Genomic DNA, 14,977 nt, shown 5'->3' on the forward strand with positions numbered 1-14,977 from the left:
CACATTTTTCAATGCTGTTGTAACTTTGAATGGTCACTAAACGAACTTGCAAGTCAAGGACAACCTGAACTTCCCTGCCTGGGATTGTAACCAGCTTCTGTCAACAGACCCTGGGCTCTGCGCACTGTGGGAAGCAGCCCGTCCCACATAGCCGAGGTCAGGCCAAACCCAGATGCAGCGGGTCTTGGGGTCTTGCAATGTGGGCCAGCACTTCAGCTTTGCATGTGATTTCAGGCAGCCCTCGACTTACAACAGTTCATTTAGTGACCGTTCCAGGTTACAACAGCACTGAAAAACGTGACCATTTTTCACACTTACAACTTCGGCAACATCCCTGTGATCGACATTCGGACGCTTGGCAACTGGTTCATGCTTACGACTGTTGCTGAGTCCCGGGTCCAGTGCTACCTGCTGACGAGCAAAATCAAGGGGGAAGCCGGATTCACTTAACAACCGTCTTCCTTACTAATCAAGGGCAGCGATTCCCTTAACAACGGCAGACAGAAAGGTGGTAAAATGGGACCAAACTCCCTCAATGGTCTTGCCTACCAACAGAAATTGAGGGGCTCCCAGCCAATGACCACCTGTCCTGGGGCTGCCCACCCACCCCCTTCATTCTGCTGACCCGCGTCTGGCTGAAAGTGTGGCTGAAAGCGGGACGGCAGCAAGGCGGAGGGGCGGGGCGAGGGGCGGGGTCTCGGCTTCCCTCCCACCCTCCTTGGAGACGGCTCCTCCCCCTGGTGGCGGGGCGAGGGAACGTGGCAGCCGTCCGAACCCGCCCCTCCATTTCGCACCGGGCGCCGAGCGGGAGGCCGAGGTGAGGCGGCGCGGGGGTCCTTCCGCTCCCGGAAGGGGGAGGGGAGGGGTCTTCGCGGAGGGGGGGGATTCTGATCTCATTACGGGCGGGGGTCGCGGCTGCTCCCGTTGGGGGCGGGAGGGGGACTCACCGCGGCCGCCCCTCTTCCCCTCAGGGAAGACTTCGCCCCGTGCCCGCGCATGCGCGCGAGCGCGGGCCCGGGACCGAGCGCCGCAGGGGGGGGGAAACGTTATGGTGGTGGGGGGAGAGGGGGAAACGCGCACAGCCGCGCGGCGGAGCGAATCGCCGAGACGTGGCAATGCCGGTCGGCGCGTGCGCAAACGGTGAGGTACACCCCGCCCTTCCCGTGGCATGTCGGGAGTCGTAGTTCTCTTGGCCTGAGGGCCTGCGGCTTTCTGGCTTGTTTTGTTTTCTTTTCCTCTTTGCTTTTTAGTGTTTTCTTCCTTTAGGGCTGAGTCTCTTATTTCTCCCACTTTTTCTTTTTTTTCTCTCTCTTATTTGCCCCGGGTTTCCCCCCTCCTCTCCTCATTAGCCTTGATTTACACAAACACTTCATCAGGTTCCAATCCTACTATAGCAGTAGACTTGTACCAATGGAGGAGAACATTTGTAGCTCAGAGCGCATCATGGACCCCTCAGTTAGACTTGTACAGCGCTCCATACTTCATTTCAGCCCTCTCTTGAGTGGTGTACAAGGTCACCATCTTGCCCCCAACAATCTGGGAGTTGTAAGACCTGTGGACTTCAACTCCCAGAATTCCCCAGCCAGCATCCCCAGGATTACGTGATTAAAATTCGGGCCCTGGGCAACTGAACAATAACGACTGCGACATCCCACAGTCACATGATCACCATTTGTAAATTTCTCAGCCGGCTTCCAGTAAGCAAAGTCAGTGGGGAAGCCAGATTCAAGCAAGAGCCATGTGATTCAGTTAACAACCAAAGTGATTCACTTAGCAACTGTGGCCAGAAAGATTGTAAAGTCGGGTGCGACTCATGTAACATCTGTCTTGCTTAGCCGTGGAAATTTTGAAGGTCAGTTGTGGTCGTACGTCGAGGACTGTCTGTAATTGCATTCACAGGTTCTGCTCGGCTTGGCTGATCTTGACTTTAGTTTCTGGGCTGGGTTTCCATGGGCGCCCAACCCCAGCTTGTTTTATTTTAATTTGCATTGTCTTCTGCAAACTAAGAACATTATTCCTCAGTTGACCATGTTCTGTAAATCCAGCCTTGTTCCTGTAATTCCTTTTCTTTTTTGCATTGCTATCCCTCTCTTTCCCTTTTCCTCTCCTCCAGGACAAATTCTGGAGCACGATGGAAAGTGTCATTCTGTGAACAGGGAACCAGCAAGAGGGCAGGTGAGTGATGCTTCTGGTTAAATACAGGTTGTCCTTGATTTACGGCTAGTCACTTAGGGATCGGTTGAGGTTATAACCTACCTGAAACTTACGATCAGATCTGGAATTCGGAAATGATATAGGTTCTCCTGCTTGAGCAGGGGGTTGGACTAGATAACCGCCAAGGTCCCTTCTAACTCTGTTATTCTGTTAATTCCAACTATCATCCCCTTCTCCCGCAGCCACTTTGGGCAGTCAGCAACACAACCACATTTTCAGCCATTTATAGGGTCATGTGACCATATTTCACGACAGTTTTACCAAAAAAAATCACGGCACTTCCAATTTTTGGCAAAACCACGCCATGGCTTCTATTCTATTCTATTCTGTATTCTATATTCTATATTCTATTCTATTTGTAATTCTGTTCCGTTCCATTCCTATTCTATTCCTATTCCTATTCCATTTCTTATTCTATTTCTTATTCTTATTCTATTCTATTCTATTCTATTCTATTCTATTCTATTCTATTCTATTCTATTCATGATCATGGCATTCATTTAAAGAACCGCTGCAAAAAAAAAAAAAAGGCCCCTGTAAAATTGGGTCAGTTGTGTGACCAAATGATTTTACTTCTGTTCTGACTTATGATCGTAATGGGCAGGCTCCATTGTGGTCGTAACTCAAGGACTAGCTGTAGAGTCTCCAGGATTAGAAGCAGACGGACTTGTAAAGAATAGTATCAAAGAAAGGAGTACAGGTGGTCCTCAATTTATGACCACGATTGAGCCCAAAATTTCTGTTGCTAAGCGAGACTGCAGCAGTCGTGAGTGTGAAAAATGGTCCCTTTTCAGTGAGGTTATAACTTCGAACAGTCACTATGTGAACTGTTGTAAGGTGAAGACTATCTACATTGATTCCATATCTTGTTTATTGATTTATTTGGTTGGCCCTTGTTGCATTCTGAGTTCCTCCTTTCCTGAATATGTTTTTTTCCTTTTCCCCCCAGGATTGTATTGCTGGAAAAAAAAAAATGATGGAAGAGAGCGGGATAGAGACAACGCCCCCCACGACTCCCCCGCCCACCACGGCCTGGGCTGCTGCTCCTCCCGCACCCCCAGCCTCACTAGGTATCACTTTTCCAACCGTTTCCTAGCTTCTTCCTTCTCGCACCCAGAACCTTCCCGATTTCCCCAAAGTGGTTCAAAGCAAAAGTTGGAAAAGACGTGTGTGAGGCAAGGAGGGTGTCATGTGTCTGATTAACTTCAAAGAACTTTCAGGCATTTTTTTAACCTAAAAAGCCTTTATTAGTGTTACAGAGATGTCAGCACGGCATGGTGGAAATGCCAAGATCTGAATTTCCCTTCCTTTGCCCATAACATTCCAGGCATTTCCTCTCCCCTATTTTGGGATCATGATTCACATCTTCCAATTAACTTGGAGGGCAAAGATTCCCTTCCCTTTCTTTTTCCCGGGCTTTCCTTATATTCTCCTCCCTTTTCGCTGTCACCTGATTTAACTCTAAAAATACCAGACAGTTCTGCATATATTGTCAAAGCAAGAATATTCAATATTTAGCAGCGTTGACATCGGGCTTGTTAAACAATTGTGGGTGACACCACCCAGCTAGACAAATTTTTTTCTTTTAAGCAAGGAAGTTAATTTCACCATCTTGGCAGCTCCCATTAACCTCACCATCCATTCTTTCGTTGTGGGAATCGTGTCAGTCTTTTCCATCTCCCTACACCAGGGGTAGGCAACCTTGGCTCTTTTATGACTCGTGGACTTCAATTCCCAGAATTCCTGAGCCAGCATGGGGGAACTATGGCCCCTTCATGACTCGTGGACTTCAATTCCCAGAATTCCTGAGCCAGCATGGCTCAGCATGGAAACCTCTCCCTTTCCCCTCAGCATGGCTGGCTCAGGAATTCTGGGAGTTGAAGTCCACGAGTCATAAAAGAGCCAAGGTGGCCTACCCCTGCCCTACACACAAAAGTCTTGCTGGGGGAATTTGCTATACAAGTAGTCCTCGGGTTACGATCCCGATCAATTGAGCCCCAAATTTATGTTGCTAAGTGAAACATTTGTGAAGTGAATTGTGCCCCATTAATGACCCATGATGCAGAGCACATCATGAGAAAGGCAGGGCTAGATGAATCAAAAGTTGGAATTAAGATTGCCGGGAGAAATATCAACAACCTAAGATATGCAGATGATACCACTCTAATGGCAGAAAGTGAAGAGGAACTAAAGAGCCTCTTGATGCGGGTGAAGAAGGAGAGTGCAAAAGTTGGCTTGAAACTCAACATTAAGAAAACCAAAATCATGGCATCCGGCCCTCTCAATTCCTGGCAAATAGATGGGGAAGAAATGGAGGTAGTGACAGATTTTATTTTTCTGGGCTCCAAGATCACCTCAGATGGGGACTGCAGCCAAGAAATTAAAAGACGCTTGCTCCTGGGGAGGAAAGCTATGGCAAATCTAGACAGCATACTAAAAAGCAGAGACATCACCCTGCCAACAAAAGTGCGTATAGTCCAGGCCATGGTTTTCCCAGTTGCAATGTATGGCTGTGAAAGTTGGACCATAAGAAAGGCTGAGCGCCAAAGAATTGAGGCCTTTGAACTATGGTGCTGGAGAAGACTCCTGCGAGTCCCTTGGACTGCAAGGCGTTCAAACCGGTCAGTCCTAGAAGAGATCAACCCCGACTGCTCTTTAGAAGGCCAGATCCTGAAGTTGAAACTCAAATACTTTGGCCACCTAATGAGAAGGAAGGACTCACTGGAGAAGGGCCTAATGCTGGGAAAGATTGAGGGCAATAGAAGAAGGGGACGACAGAGAATGAGATGGCTGGATGGAGTCACTGAAGCAGTAGGTGTGAATTTAAATGGACTCCAGAAGATGGTAGAGGACAGGAAGACCTGGAGGAACATTGTCCATGGGGTCGCGATGGGTCGGACACGACTTCGCAACTAACAACAACAACAATGACCCATAGTTGTTAAGTTAGTCACACGGTTGTTAAGTGAATCTGGCTTCCCCACTGACTTTGCTGGAGGTCAGGAGGTCGCAAAAGGGGATAACATGATCCTGGAACACTGCTAGCGTCATAAATACGAGTCAGTTTCGATCACCTGACCATGGGGGAAGGCTGCAACGGTCGTAAGTGTGAAAAATGGTCCTAAGTCCCTTTTTTAGTGCTGTTGTAACTTTGGTCACTAAATGAACTGTTGTAAGTTGTGGATTACCTGTGTATGTGTGTTTGTGTGTGTGTGTTCTGGAAGAAGGGAAGGGCAGGCCACATCTGTTTAAAAACTGCACCAGCGTTGAACGCAACTTAGAGGAAAGGTGAGTTTCCCCTTTGCATGGCAGAGACATAATGAAATATTATAGGGCGCGGTTTGCCTGCGGCCCTGCGCCCCCATTCATGCGGGCGCTGCTTTTTCTCCCATGCTTCAAAGGAGTTTGTTTATTCATACAGGCAGTCCTTGACTTACAACGGTTCATTTAGTGACACTTCAGAGTTACCACGACACTGAAAAAAGGACCGTTTTTTCACACTTAACCACCATTGCAGCATCCTCAGGGACACATGATCAACATCCGGATTCCTGGCAACTGACTCTTGTTTATGACGGTTGCCGTGTCCCTGGGGTCACGTGACCCCCTTTTGCAACCTTCCGACCAGCAAAGTCAACGGGGAAGCCAGATTCACTTAACAACCAGGTTACTAACTTATCAACTGCAGTGATTCACTTAACAACCGTGGCAAGCAAAGTCATAAAATAGGACAATGCTCAGCAACGGTTTCACTTAGCAACATAAATTTTGGGCTCCGTTGTGGTTGTAACTCGAGGACTAGCGCTATTTCATATTTCCGAACCCCTCCCCCTCAAAGGGGGTCTCCTGGGGCCAATGTTAACATGCTTTCTTTATATTTTCCCACCCCCCTCCCTCCCCTGACAGCAGCTGCTCTCCCTGTTCCAAAGGAACCGCCCTCTTCCTCTTTCCCTTCTCCCGTCTTCTCCCCCACCGCCCCCCCAATGGTCTCCTCCCTCCCTTCTGCACCCCCCACTTCCCTTTTGCCTTCTGCAGCCATCTGCACCAGCTCCCCTCCTGGGATGCCCGGCCCGCCGTCGGTCGCTACCCCGATGACCGCTGCTTTTGGTAACCCCGTGACTCAGTTTCCAGCAGCTTCGCCTCCGCCAAGCTCTGCTCCCAGGCCGCCAGGATTCCCCACGCCTCCCACCGGGCCTCCGGTCTCCGGGTTTTCCATGAATTCCAACTATGACATCACTAAAGGCCACGCCGGACGAGCACCCCAGACCCCTCTGATGCCCTCCTACTCGGCCCTGCCTGTGACAGGTAAGCGGAGCGCGTTTCTTGCTTCTTAAGATGGTGGGAACCCCAAGCCGGTCCTGTCCCAGAGAATTCTCCCCGGCCTGGTCCGGGTCTATGACAGTTTGCTACGGCACAACTCAATGCAGGCCAAGAGTCACACTAATATCAAAGAAATGGTGGAATAGAATCATTAAAGGAAGGATGCCAAGGAGGGACAGAATGAAATGTGAATGACAAAAATTAAAATAATTAAATTGTTAAATTGTCCCCATGGCGAGTTGTCCCGCTGTCAGGCCTGTCAGATCCCTATCAGGATGCCACCATTCTGTTGGGAGGAGGGAATCTTTGAGCTATCTGTAATGTATTTCTTTCACTTTGTTCTTCTACTTTGGATTGGCTGGAAATGGACTGGGCATTTGGGAGGGGTTTTGAAGAGAGGGATTTAATGTAACGTTTTCGCGCAGGAATATTCAGATCTTGCTTTGCCTCTCTGCTTTTACTCTCTTCCAATAAAAGTTCCTTTTGAAACAATGCCAGTTTCAAGAGTTCTGCTTGCTTGGGAGGACTTTACACCCACAGCGAATTGGCCCTGGCGAGTGGTCACATCCCAGCCTGGCCCATCTGTTCCACGATGCCCACAGGATAGCACCAAAAGGAGCCGTTGCATTCTCAGGCTGCGTTTCTGCCCTGTTGTGTCTGCGTCACAGCATTGCAGGCATGCAGAAACGATGGCGGCGCGGGTCCTCCGAGGCTGCTCCTGCTTTTGTCATTTTGAGAAAAAGCGTCAGCTTCTGCAGCTCAAAGCCCCTGGCTGTGATGCTTGAGCATTCATGAGTCTTGTCTGTTTGGATTTACCACAAGGTGGGACGCACCAGTTCATGCATGGTTTTTTTTTTTTTTTTTTTTTGATTTTGACAATCAATTTTGACATTTATAAACACTGACGCCTGGTTGAAACCAGGGGATGTCATGGCTGCAGCCTTACATGCATGTATTCTGATTTTCAGGTGTCTTGACAAGCCCTCTGTCCCAGCCAGTCCCTATGTCTGCGCCCACCTTAGCGAGCGGCTCTTCCATCACTTTTCCGGAGGATCATGGAGGCCCCCAATGTATTGGGGTGCACAACGAAGCATCCGCGGGAGGACTGTGGGGCTTCATAAAAGTAAGGCATTAAAAGAGCTCAGGTTGCCTACCCCTGCACTAGCCTAACCACTCTGTTCTGCTGCTACTGGTTCAGGAGATGCTGGATATCCCATTTCTTCCCCGAAGTAAACATCTACAAAGCTAGCAAAGCAGAAAACAAGCCATGTTTGGGGCCTCAGGTTAGCCTGGCAGGTGAGCCAAATTTAGTGACTTCCACCTTTGTTCCCCCAGGGCGTGGCTGGCAATCCTGTGGTCAAGTCAGTGCTGGATAAAACCAAACACTCAATGGAGACCATGATCACAACGCTGGATCCTGGCATGGCCCCATATATCAGTAAGGGAAGCTGCAACATCCTCTCTCTTCCTGAACCAGGACTTTGCCTGCTCTTAACTGTCAGGCTCACCTCAGTCAAGTCCCTTAGGAAAGAGAGACCCTCGACTCCATAGGTGAATAGGTTCTTTCACTAAAGGTTGCTGGTTACAGTAAAGTCAAGCTAGAACTAAAATTCCTATGCAACGGTTACAATTTTTCTCTGTCATCCCAGCTCTCCCCCACTCCCCCTGTGACCAGTTTGTCTTCACCCAATGAGGAGCCACATAGGTGTTTTAGGAAATGCTGAGGTGTTTGGGTCAGTCCACATCCCATTCTCAGGGTGAGTGGCCTTGAAGACTGGCACAAACTGGTTCCAGCTGTCCTCCCCCCTCCCTATTTCTCATCCCATACATGTTGATTGCCCATTTGTCCCTCTTGCCCTCTCTCCCCTAGCCCTTGATGGCCGGATGCCGGCAAGGTGTCAAACCAAAGATGGCAGAGCTAATAGTAACCTTGGTTAGCTCAGCAGCTGGCTGCTGAGGAATTCTGGGAGTTGAAGTCTGCAAGCCTTTTAAAGTAGCCAAGGTTAGACACCCCTGTTCTAAAGCAGTGTCGAGCAACTATGGCACCTTCCAGCTGAGGAATTCTGGGAGTTGAAGTCTGCAAGCCTTTTAAAGTAGCCAAGTTTAGACACCCCTGCTCTAAAGCAGTGTCGAGCAACTATGGCACCTTCCGGCTGAGGAATTCTGGGAGTTGAAGTCCGCAAGTCTTAAAAGTGACCAAGGATGGAGATGCCTGCTCTAAAGCAGAGACAGGCAACTATGGCACCTGCAGAATTCTGGGAGTTGAAGTCCGCAAGTCTTAAAGTAGCCAAGGTTGACAACCCCTGGTCTCAGGGACTCTCCAGAGTTTTCTCCAGCACCATCAATGCTTGGCACTCAGCCTTCCTTCTGGTCCAACACTCACAGCCATCCATTGCTCCTGGGAAAACCATAGCTTTGCCTCTACGGACTTTTGTCGGTCAGGTTTTCACGTGTCTTGTGTGTTAAAGGTCATCTTCTTAAGTTACAGCTTGTTTTGGCCACAAAGGCAATTCTGGGTGTTTCTGCTTTTCTAGAATCAGGAGGAGAGCTGGACATCGTGGTCACCTCTCTGAAGGAAATCAAGGTCGCTGCTGTGAGACAAGCTTTCCAGGAGGTTTTTGGCATGGCTACTGTAACAGGGGAGGACGGCCACTCCAACATAGCCCCCCAGCCTGTTGGCTACGCAGCTGGACTGAAAGTGAGTGATTTGGGAAGGTGTTGAATTTCCCCAAATTTGCAGCACGTTGGCCCTTAAAGGGTCAGGTACACACACACACAACATGCTGAATTTTCACCCTGGTTTAAGAAAAGACAACAGTTTACCAAACATCCAGAGGGCCAACAAATAAACCAGATGAAGGCTTAATGAGATGGACTGGTTCACATGTTAAGCCAAGACAGGGCTACTGTCACCTCCAGCTTGAGTGTCCAAGTATGTAATGGAGTCTGAAATTAAAACGATTAAAATACTGGGGCTGTCCAAAGTGGGGACACTTCCTGAAGGATTACAAAATCCCATTTGAAGGGTGGACAGATCATAAAAAGCTTAAGAGGCTTTGAAGACTCCACGGAAATGGTGTCCTAAACAAGTTAGTGGGCTCCATATTTTAATCGGTTTAATTTCAGTCTCTGTTACATCTTCTCGGCTTATTTCGAAGTTGGCAGGCTGACAACGGATGTGGGGCAAAGCATTCCGCAGCGTGGTGTCCCTCCTTACCACACTGGAAACACGCTTCCAACACAGCTGCTGAATCCCATTTTAAGCCTAGCCGAGCATGTTGTGCAAACTCAACCAGAGAATCATTAGAGTTCTTTTTTGAGGGGAAAAATCCCAAATAACCAATAGGGTTGATCTGCACATTGTATTAAGCCACGAGGTTTTACTGTGGCTGACCGAATCAGTCACATATAGCTAGGCTTATGGCCCTTAGCGATAAATCTTGGTTTAAAATCACAGCCACTTGGTTTATATAATGCAAATATAATTATCACTAAATAATAAAAAGGTCTTATACTATACATCATTATATAATTGTAATAACAGTGCTTGGATCCGCACTAAGACAGCGTTGTGTGAATTAGGTGTTCAGCAGAGTGATGGCACGGGGTGGGGAGGGGAAACTATCTTTGTTTCTCGTAGTTTTGGCATGCAATGCCCTATAGCACCATCCCGAGGGGAGACGTTGAACTAGATTATGTCCAGGATTGATGGGTCTGTAGATATTTTCTCAGCCCCCTTACTGACCCTTTCCTCAATGGAAGGCAGGATGGTTGCAATTTAATTTTTTTCTGCAGTCCTAACTATCCGTTGAAGTCTGCACCTGTCCTGTTTGGTTGCGGTGCCAAACCAAGCCTCTCCCTTTCCCCTCAGCATGGCTGGCTCAGGAATTCTGGGAGTTGAAGTCCATGAGTCATAAAAAGAGCCAAGGTGGCCTACCCCTGCCCAAATGCCTGAATTTTGATCAGGTGACCGTGAGGAAAAAATATTTAAATATTTAAACCAGGAGTCTTCAAACCTGGTTCTTTTATGACTCGTGGACTTCAACTCCCAGAATTCCTGAGCCAGCATGAGGGAAACTTTGGCCCCTTCATGACTCGTGGACTTCAACTCCCAGAATTCCTGAGCCAGCATGAGGGAAACTTTGGCCCCTTCATGACTCGTGGACTTCAACTCCCAGAATTCCTGAGCCAGCATGAGGGAAACTTTGGCCCCCTCATGACTTGTGGACATCAACTCCCAGAATTCCTGAGCCAGTCCTGGCTCAGCTTGGAAACTTCTCCCTGTCCCCTCAGCGTGGCTGGCTCAGGAATTCTGGGAGTTGAAGTCCATGAGTCATAAAAGAGCCAAGGTTGCCTACTCCTGGTTTAGTGGATGTAGTTGGTCTGAAGTGGCAAGCTCTGTGTTGATTCATGTTTTTGGTACTTTCCTTGACTTTTAGGGGGCCCAAGAGAGGCTGGACGGTTTACGCAGGACGGGAGTCATCCACCAGAAGCAACCAGGCCTGTCCGTCGAGAGTTTTATTGCAGAATTGCTCCCTGACAAGTGAGATACAGTCTTTCAACGCAGCTGGGAACTTGGAAGCATCCTGGAGAGTTAGATAAACAATTGCCCTCTCCTGACCCCCCCTCTTTCACAGAAAGTCCTCAACTTACCACCACAACTGAGCCCAAAATTTCTGTTGCTAACTGAGAAATTTGTTAAGTGAGTTTTGCCCCATTTTACGACCTTGCTTGCCACAGTGGTTAAGAGAATCACTGCAGTTGTTAAATTACCAACACACTTTCTGGCTTCCCCATTGACTTTGCTTGTCAGAAGGTCACAAAAGGGGATCAAGTGATCCCGGGGGCGCTGCAACCATCATAAATATGAGTCAATTGCCAAGGGTCTGAATTTTGACCACATGACCCTGCTGCAGCGGTCGTAAGTGTGAAAAAAAAACTTTTCCAGTGCTGTTGGCAACTTTGAACGGTCACTGTTGCAAGTCAAGGGTTATCTGTAGCCTGTCTTTCCTCCAGGAGCAAAAAATCTCCTTCCCCAATTTTCCCCTTGCTTGTTCATTTATATATAATTTTTTTTTTAATTAAAAGTTTTACAATCGGGATCAAAACACAAATGAATAGAAAGAAACAGCGGAAAGGGGAAGAAAGAAAAAGAAAGGAAAAAAAAAGAGCAAAGCACAGAAAAGAAGACCAAGAATCTTCTAATTTCTTTGAAACAAATATATGTATAATTATAAAATTCCTTCTTACTCTGATGGCTAAAGAAAGCTCACTCTTTTCTATTATCTAGCTCCCCCCCCCTAATCAACAAGACGACAAACTGTGTTCATTTTTTCCCATTCTACACACACACACAAAAATCTATAAGGTGTTTCCAGCCGGCCATAAATGTAGGCTTTGTTCCCTTATAGTGGTCTTGTGATGAGGCTGAGCTGAGAAAGAGTTTTGCCCCATTTTACGACTTTCCTTGCCACGGTTCTTAAGTGAATCACTGCAGTTGTTAGTAAAATGGTCGTTAAGTGAATCCGGCTTCCCTCACTGACTTTGCTTGTCGGAAGGTCCCAAAAAGGGATCACGTGACCCGGGGACACTGCAGCCATTATAAATACAGGCCAGTTGCCAAGTGGCCAAATTTGGATCACGTGACCAAATTAACGGTGGTCAAGGGTGGAAAAGCAGTCCTAAGTCACTTTTTTCAGTGCTGTAACTTCAAACAGTCACTAAATGAATGGTTGTAAGTTAAGGACTTACCTGTACTGGGAGGCAGAGTTCCAAACTGGGGGACATTAGCCTCCTTGTGGACCTCAGTATGATGGAATAAAATCTAAAATCTTTCAAAAAAAAAATCTTTACAGGTGGTTTGATATTGGCTGCCTGATCCTGGAGGACCCAGTTCACGGGATTCACCTGGAAACCTTTACTCAGGCCACACCCATACCTCTGGAATACATACAACAGGTGAGTCCTTATGTCCCCCAAAAGGGAGATCACCCCCCCCCCCCGGCAGATAGGACAGTTACAAAACTTTTGTCTTTTGGGCAAATTCAGCTTTACCGCCCAGTTCCAACAACGAATGCTGCTTTTTGTTGAGGCAGGAATTTTAGGAATTTAGGACTGTTGCCTATAGAGCAGTGGTTCTCAACCTGTGGATTGGGACCCCATTTGGGGTCGACCGACCATTTCATGGGGGTCTCCAAACAACGCAGTCTGCCATTTTTTCCCCCCTTTTCCTTAGCTGTGCTACTCCCTTTTATTCTATTGGCTTTTGAAAGCCAATAGAATAGACTCTCTTGAATAGAGTCTAATTCTATTGGCTTTCAAAAGCCAATAGGAATTGTCCAGGCTGTCTCTGCCCTGCTGAGCCCGCCAAAAGTCCCATTCTGCAAACGGGGCTGCACCGGTTGAGTAGTCCTCGACTTACGACTGGTTGAGTAGTCCTCGACTTGCGACCGGTTGGGGGTCGCGGCATTAAAAAGGTTGAGAACCACTGATCTAAGACATGTCAAACACGCGATGTGGCGTGACGTATCGGGACTGTCTTGCCATTGCCGGCAGTGGGGCGGGCACGGCTTCCACGTGACGGGTCCGGCCCGCGGGCCGGCAGCTTGACACCCCTGATCCAAGATCATTCACCTCTAATCGACAGGTTCTCTGTTCGTTCTCGGCTCGCGCAAATAAAGTCGCAGAGTAAACCCACAAGAGAAACCGTCTTCCTTCGTTTTGCAGGCGCAGAGTTTGACCCCCGCGGACTACAACCTCCGATGGTCGGGTTTATTGGTGACGGTGGGCGACGTGATTGCCAGGAACTTGCCGCACGTCAACCGCACCGACTGGCACGCGGCATTCACTGGCATGTCTCGCCAACAGATGATCTACAGCGCAGCCAAAGCGATGGCAGGGATGTATAAGCAGCGTTTACCCCAAAGGACCATTTGAAAATAAAATCAAAAATGCCCCAAGCCCCAGGGGAACCCAAAGAACAGGGTTGGAGGGAGAGGGGGGGGGGACACTGTTTACTCATCATTCTTCACCCTGGTGCTACCCCAGTGAGTTGGGACTGGAACGCCTGAGTTTGTAGACCAGCAGTCTGGGTGAGGCAGCAGGTTGGAGAAGGTTGCATTAATTAAAATAACATTCAAGCTAAAACAGTAATGTTGCTAAGCTAAACATTTGGGTCACCAAATATATTTTAGCCTGTAATTAGGGCTGGAGCAGTTCCATGTGGAATACTTTTGAGCTCCAAAATCAGAAAAACCAATTTCTTAAGTGTTTTTATGCTCGTTAAGAATTGGGCGATCAAGATGAATATTTGGCCTTGTGAAATGACCCCTTTTAAGTTTTGTATGCATCTTACTTCCTTCTAGGGCAGGGGTAGGCCACCTTGGCTCTTTTATGACTCGTGGACTTCAACTCCCAGAATTCCTGAGCCAGCCATGGCTCAGCTTGGAAACCTCTCCCTTTCCCCTCAGCATGGCTGGCTCAGGAATTCTGGGTGTTGAAGTCCACCAGTCAGTCATAAAGCAGCCTAGGGCAGGGGTAGGCCACCTTGGCTCTTTTATGACTCGTGGACTTCAACTCCCAGAATTCCTGAGCCAGCCATGGCTCAGCTTGGAAACCCCTCCCTTTCCCCTCAGCATGGCTGGCTCAGGAATTCTGGGAGTTGAAGTCCACGACTCATAAAAGAGCCAAGGTTACCTAATCCTGTGCTAGGGAGTTAAGACAGAGGCAAAGGCAACTAAAATGGGATTTTAAAACAAAGAGAAAAAAACTCCAGAAATTAACGTCTATATCTTTGCAAAAGTTAAAACCCAGAGCCAATGACAACTGATTCTGGGACTCTTTTGCAGACATCTTCCAAAATAGGGCATTATGGAACAGTTGCAATGAAGGGTGCCCGAAGGGCAGGGTTCTTCTTCTATTATTATTATTTTTTTAAAAGGGTGAGTTTTGTGTGAGGCCCCAGTTTAAACCGTTCATTTCATTTGAAGGCTTTCTACCTTCGAAACGGATCAGTTTAGACCAGGGGTAGGCAACCTTGGCTCTCTTATGACTCAGGAATTCTGGGAGTTGAAGTCCACGAGTCATAAAAGAGCCAAGGTTGCCTACCCCTGGTTTAGACCTACAGTTCAAATCATGGAATTTTAACGCTGGCTCAGAAACAGTTTTACTGTTCGGTCAAATTTGATCCAGAGTTTTTGTTTTTAACATTTTAGCATTTTCTTCAACCAATCGATTCAGATCAGATTTCAGAATCAAATATTTGCATAGCCACCTTATCAGAGGTTTGATATAAATCATTAACGTTGATATTCTCAGTTCAGGAAAACCTTTCCCCATTGTGACTCAAGCCATTTTGCGTGTAGTAAGGATGCTGTAAGGCCACCATTAACACAAGCCAATAAGTTGCATTTTGTTGGCAGTAAATGTAATCACTACTTTCGAA

At 47.7% G+C, this 14,977-nt stretch overlaps 1 protein-coding gene across 2 annotated transcripts; it reads left to right on the forward strand.

Annotated features, from left to right (window-relative positions):
- Nucleotides 1–720: 720 nt before the first annotated feature.
- PRRC1 (proline rich coiled-coil 1) lies at nucleotides 721–14,018 on the forward strand. 2 transcript variants are annotated; one of them, XM_039358497.1, is made up of 10 exons: nucleotides 721–817; nucleotides 2,114–2,175; nucleotides 3,164–3,284; nucleotides 6,121–6,519; nucleotides 7,503–7,657; nucleotides 7,870–7,972; nucleotides 9,069–9,232; nucleotides 10,974–11,077; nucleotides 12,390–12,492; nucleotides 13,261–14,018. In XM_039358497.1, exons 3-10 carry the CDS (start codon nucleotides 3,188–3,190, stop codon nucleotides 13,468–13,470), a joined length of 1,335 nt encoding a protein of 444 aa, XP_039214431.1. In that variant the 5' UTR covers nucleotides 721–817; nucleotides 2,114–2,175; nucleotides 3,164–3,187; the 3' UTR covers nucleotides 13,471–14,018. The 2 variants fall into 2 exon arrangements, with proteins under 2 accessions (XP_039214431.1, XP_039214433.1); XM_039358499.1 differs by having other exon boundaries at nucleotides 6,124–6,519.
- Nucleotides 14,019–14,977: the final 959 nt, after the last annotated feature.

Source organism: Crotalus tigris, unplaced genomic scaffold, assembly GCF_016545835.1.
Source record: "Crotalus tigris isolate CLP2741 ecotype Arizona unplaced genomic scaffold, ASM1654583v1 scf7180000019021.11574027:1482141, whole genome shotgun sequence".
In the NCBI taxonomy this organism is placed as follows: domain Eukaryota; kingdom Metazoa; phylum Chordata; class Lepidosauria; order Squamata; family Viperidae; genus Crotalus; species Crotalus tigris.

Bases quoted from the DNA above. Each gene is read 5' to 3' on its own strand.
- PRRC1 (XM_039358497.1), top strand. From the start codon at position 3,188: ATGATGGAAGAGAGCGGGATAGAGACAACGCCCCCCACGACTCCCCCG. The intron at 11,078-12,389 runs GTGAGATACAGT...AAATCTTTACAG, and splicing joins GCAGAATTGCTCCCTGACAA to GTGGTTTGATATTGGCTGCC. The intron at 12,493-13,260 runs GTGAGTCCTTAT...TTCGTTTTGCAG, and splicing joins CTCTGGAATACATACAACAG to GCGCAGAGTTTGACCCCCGC.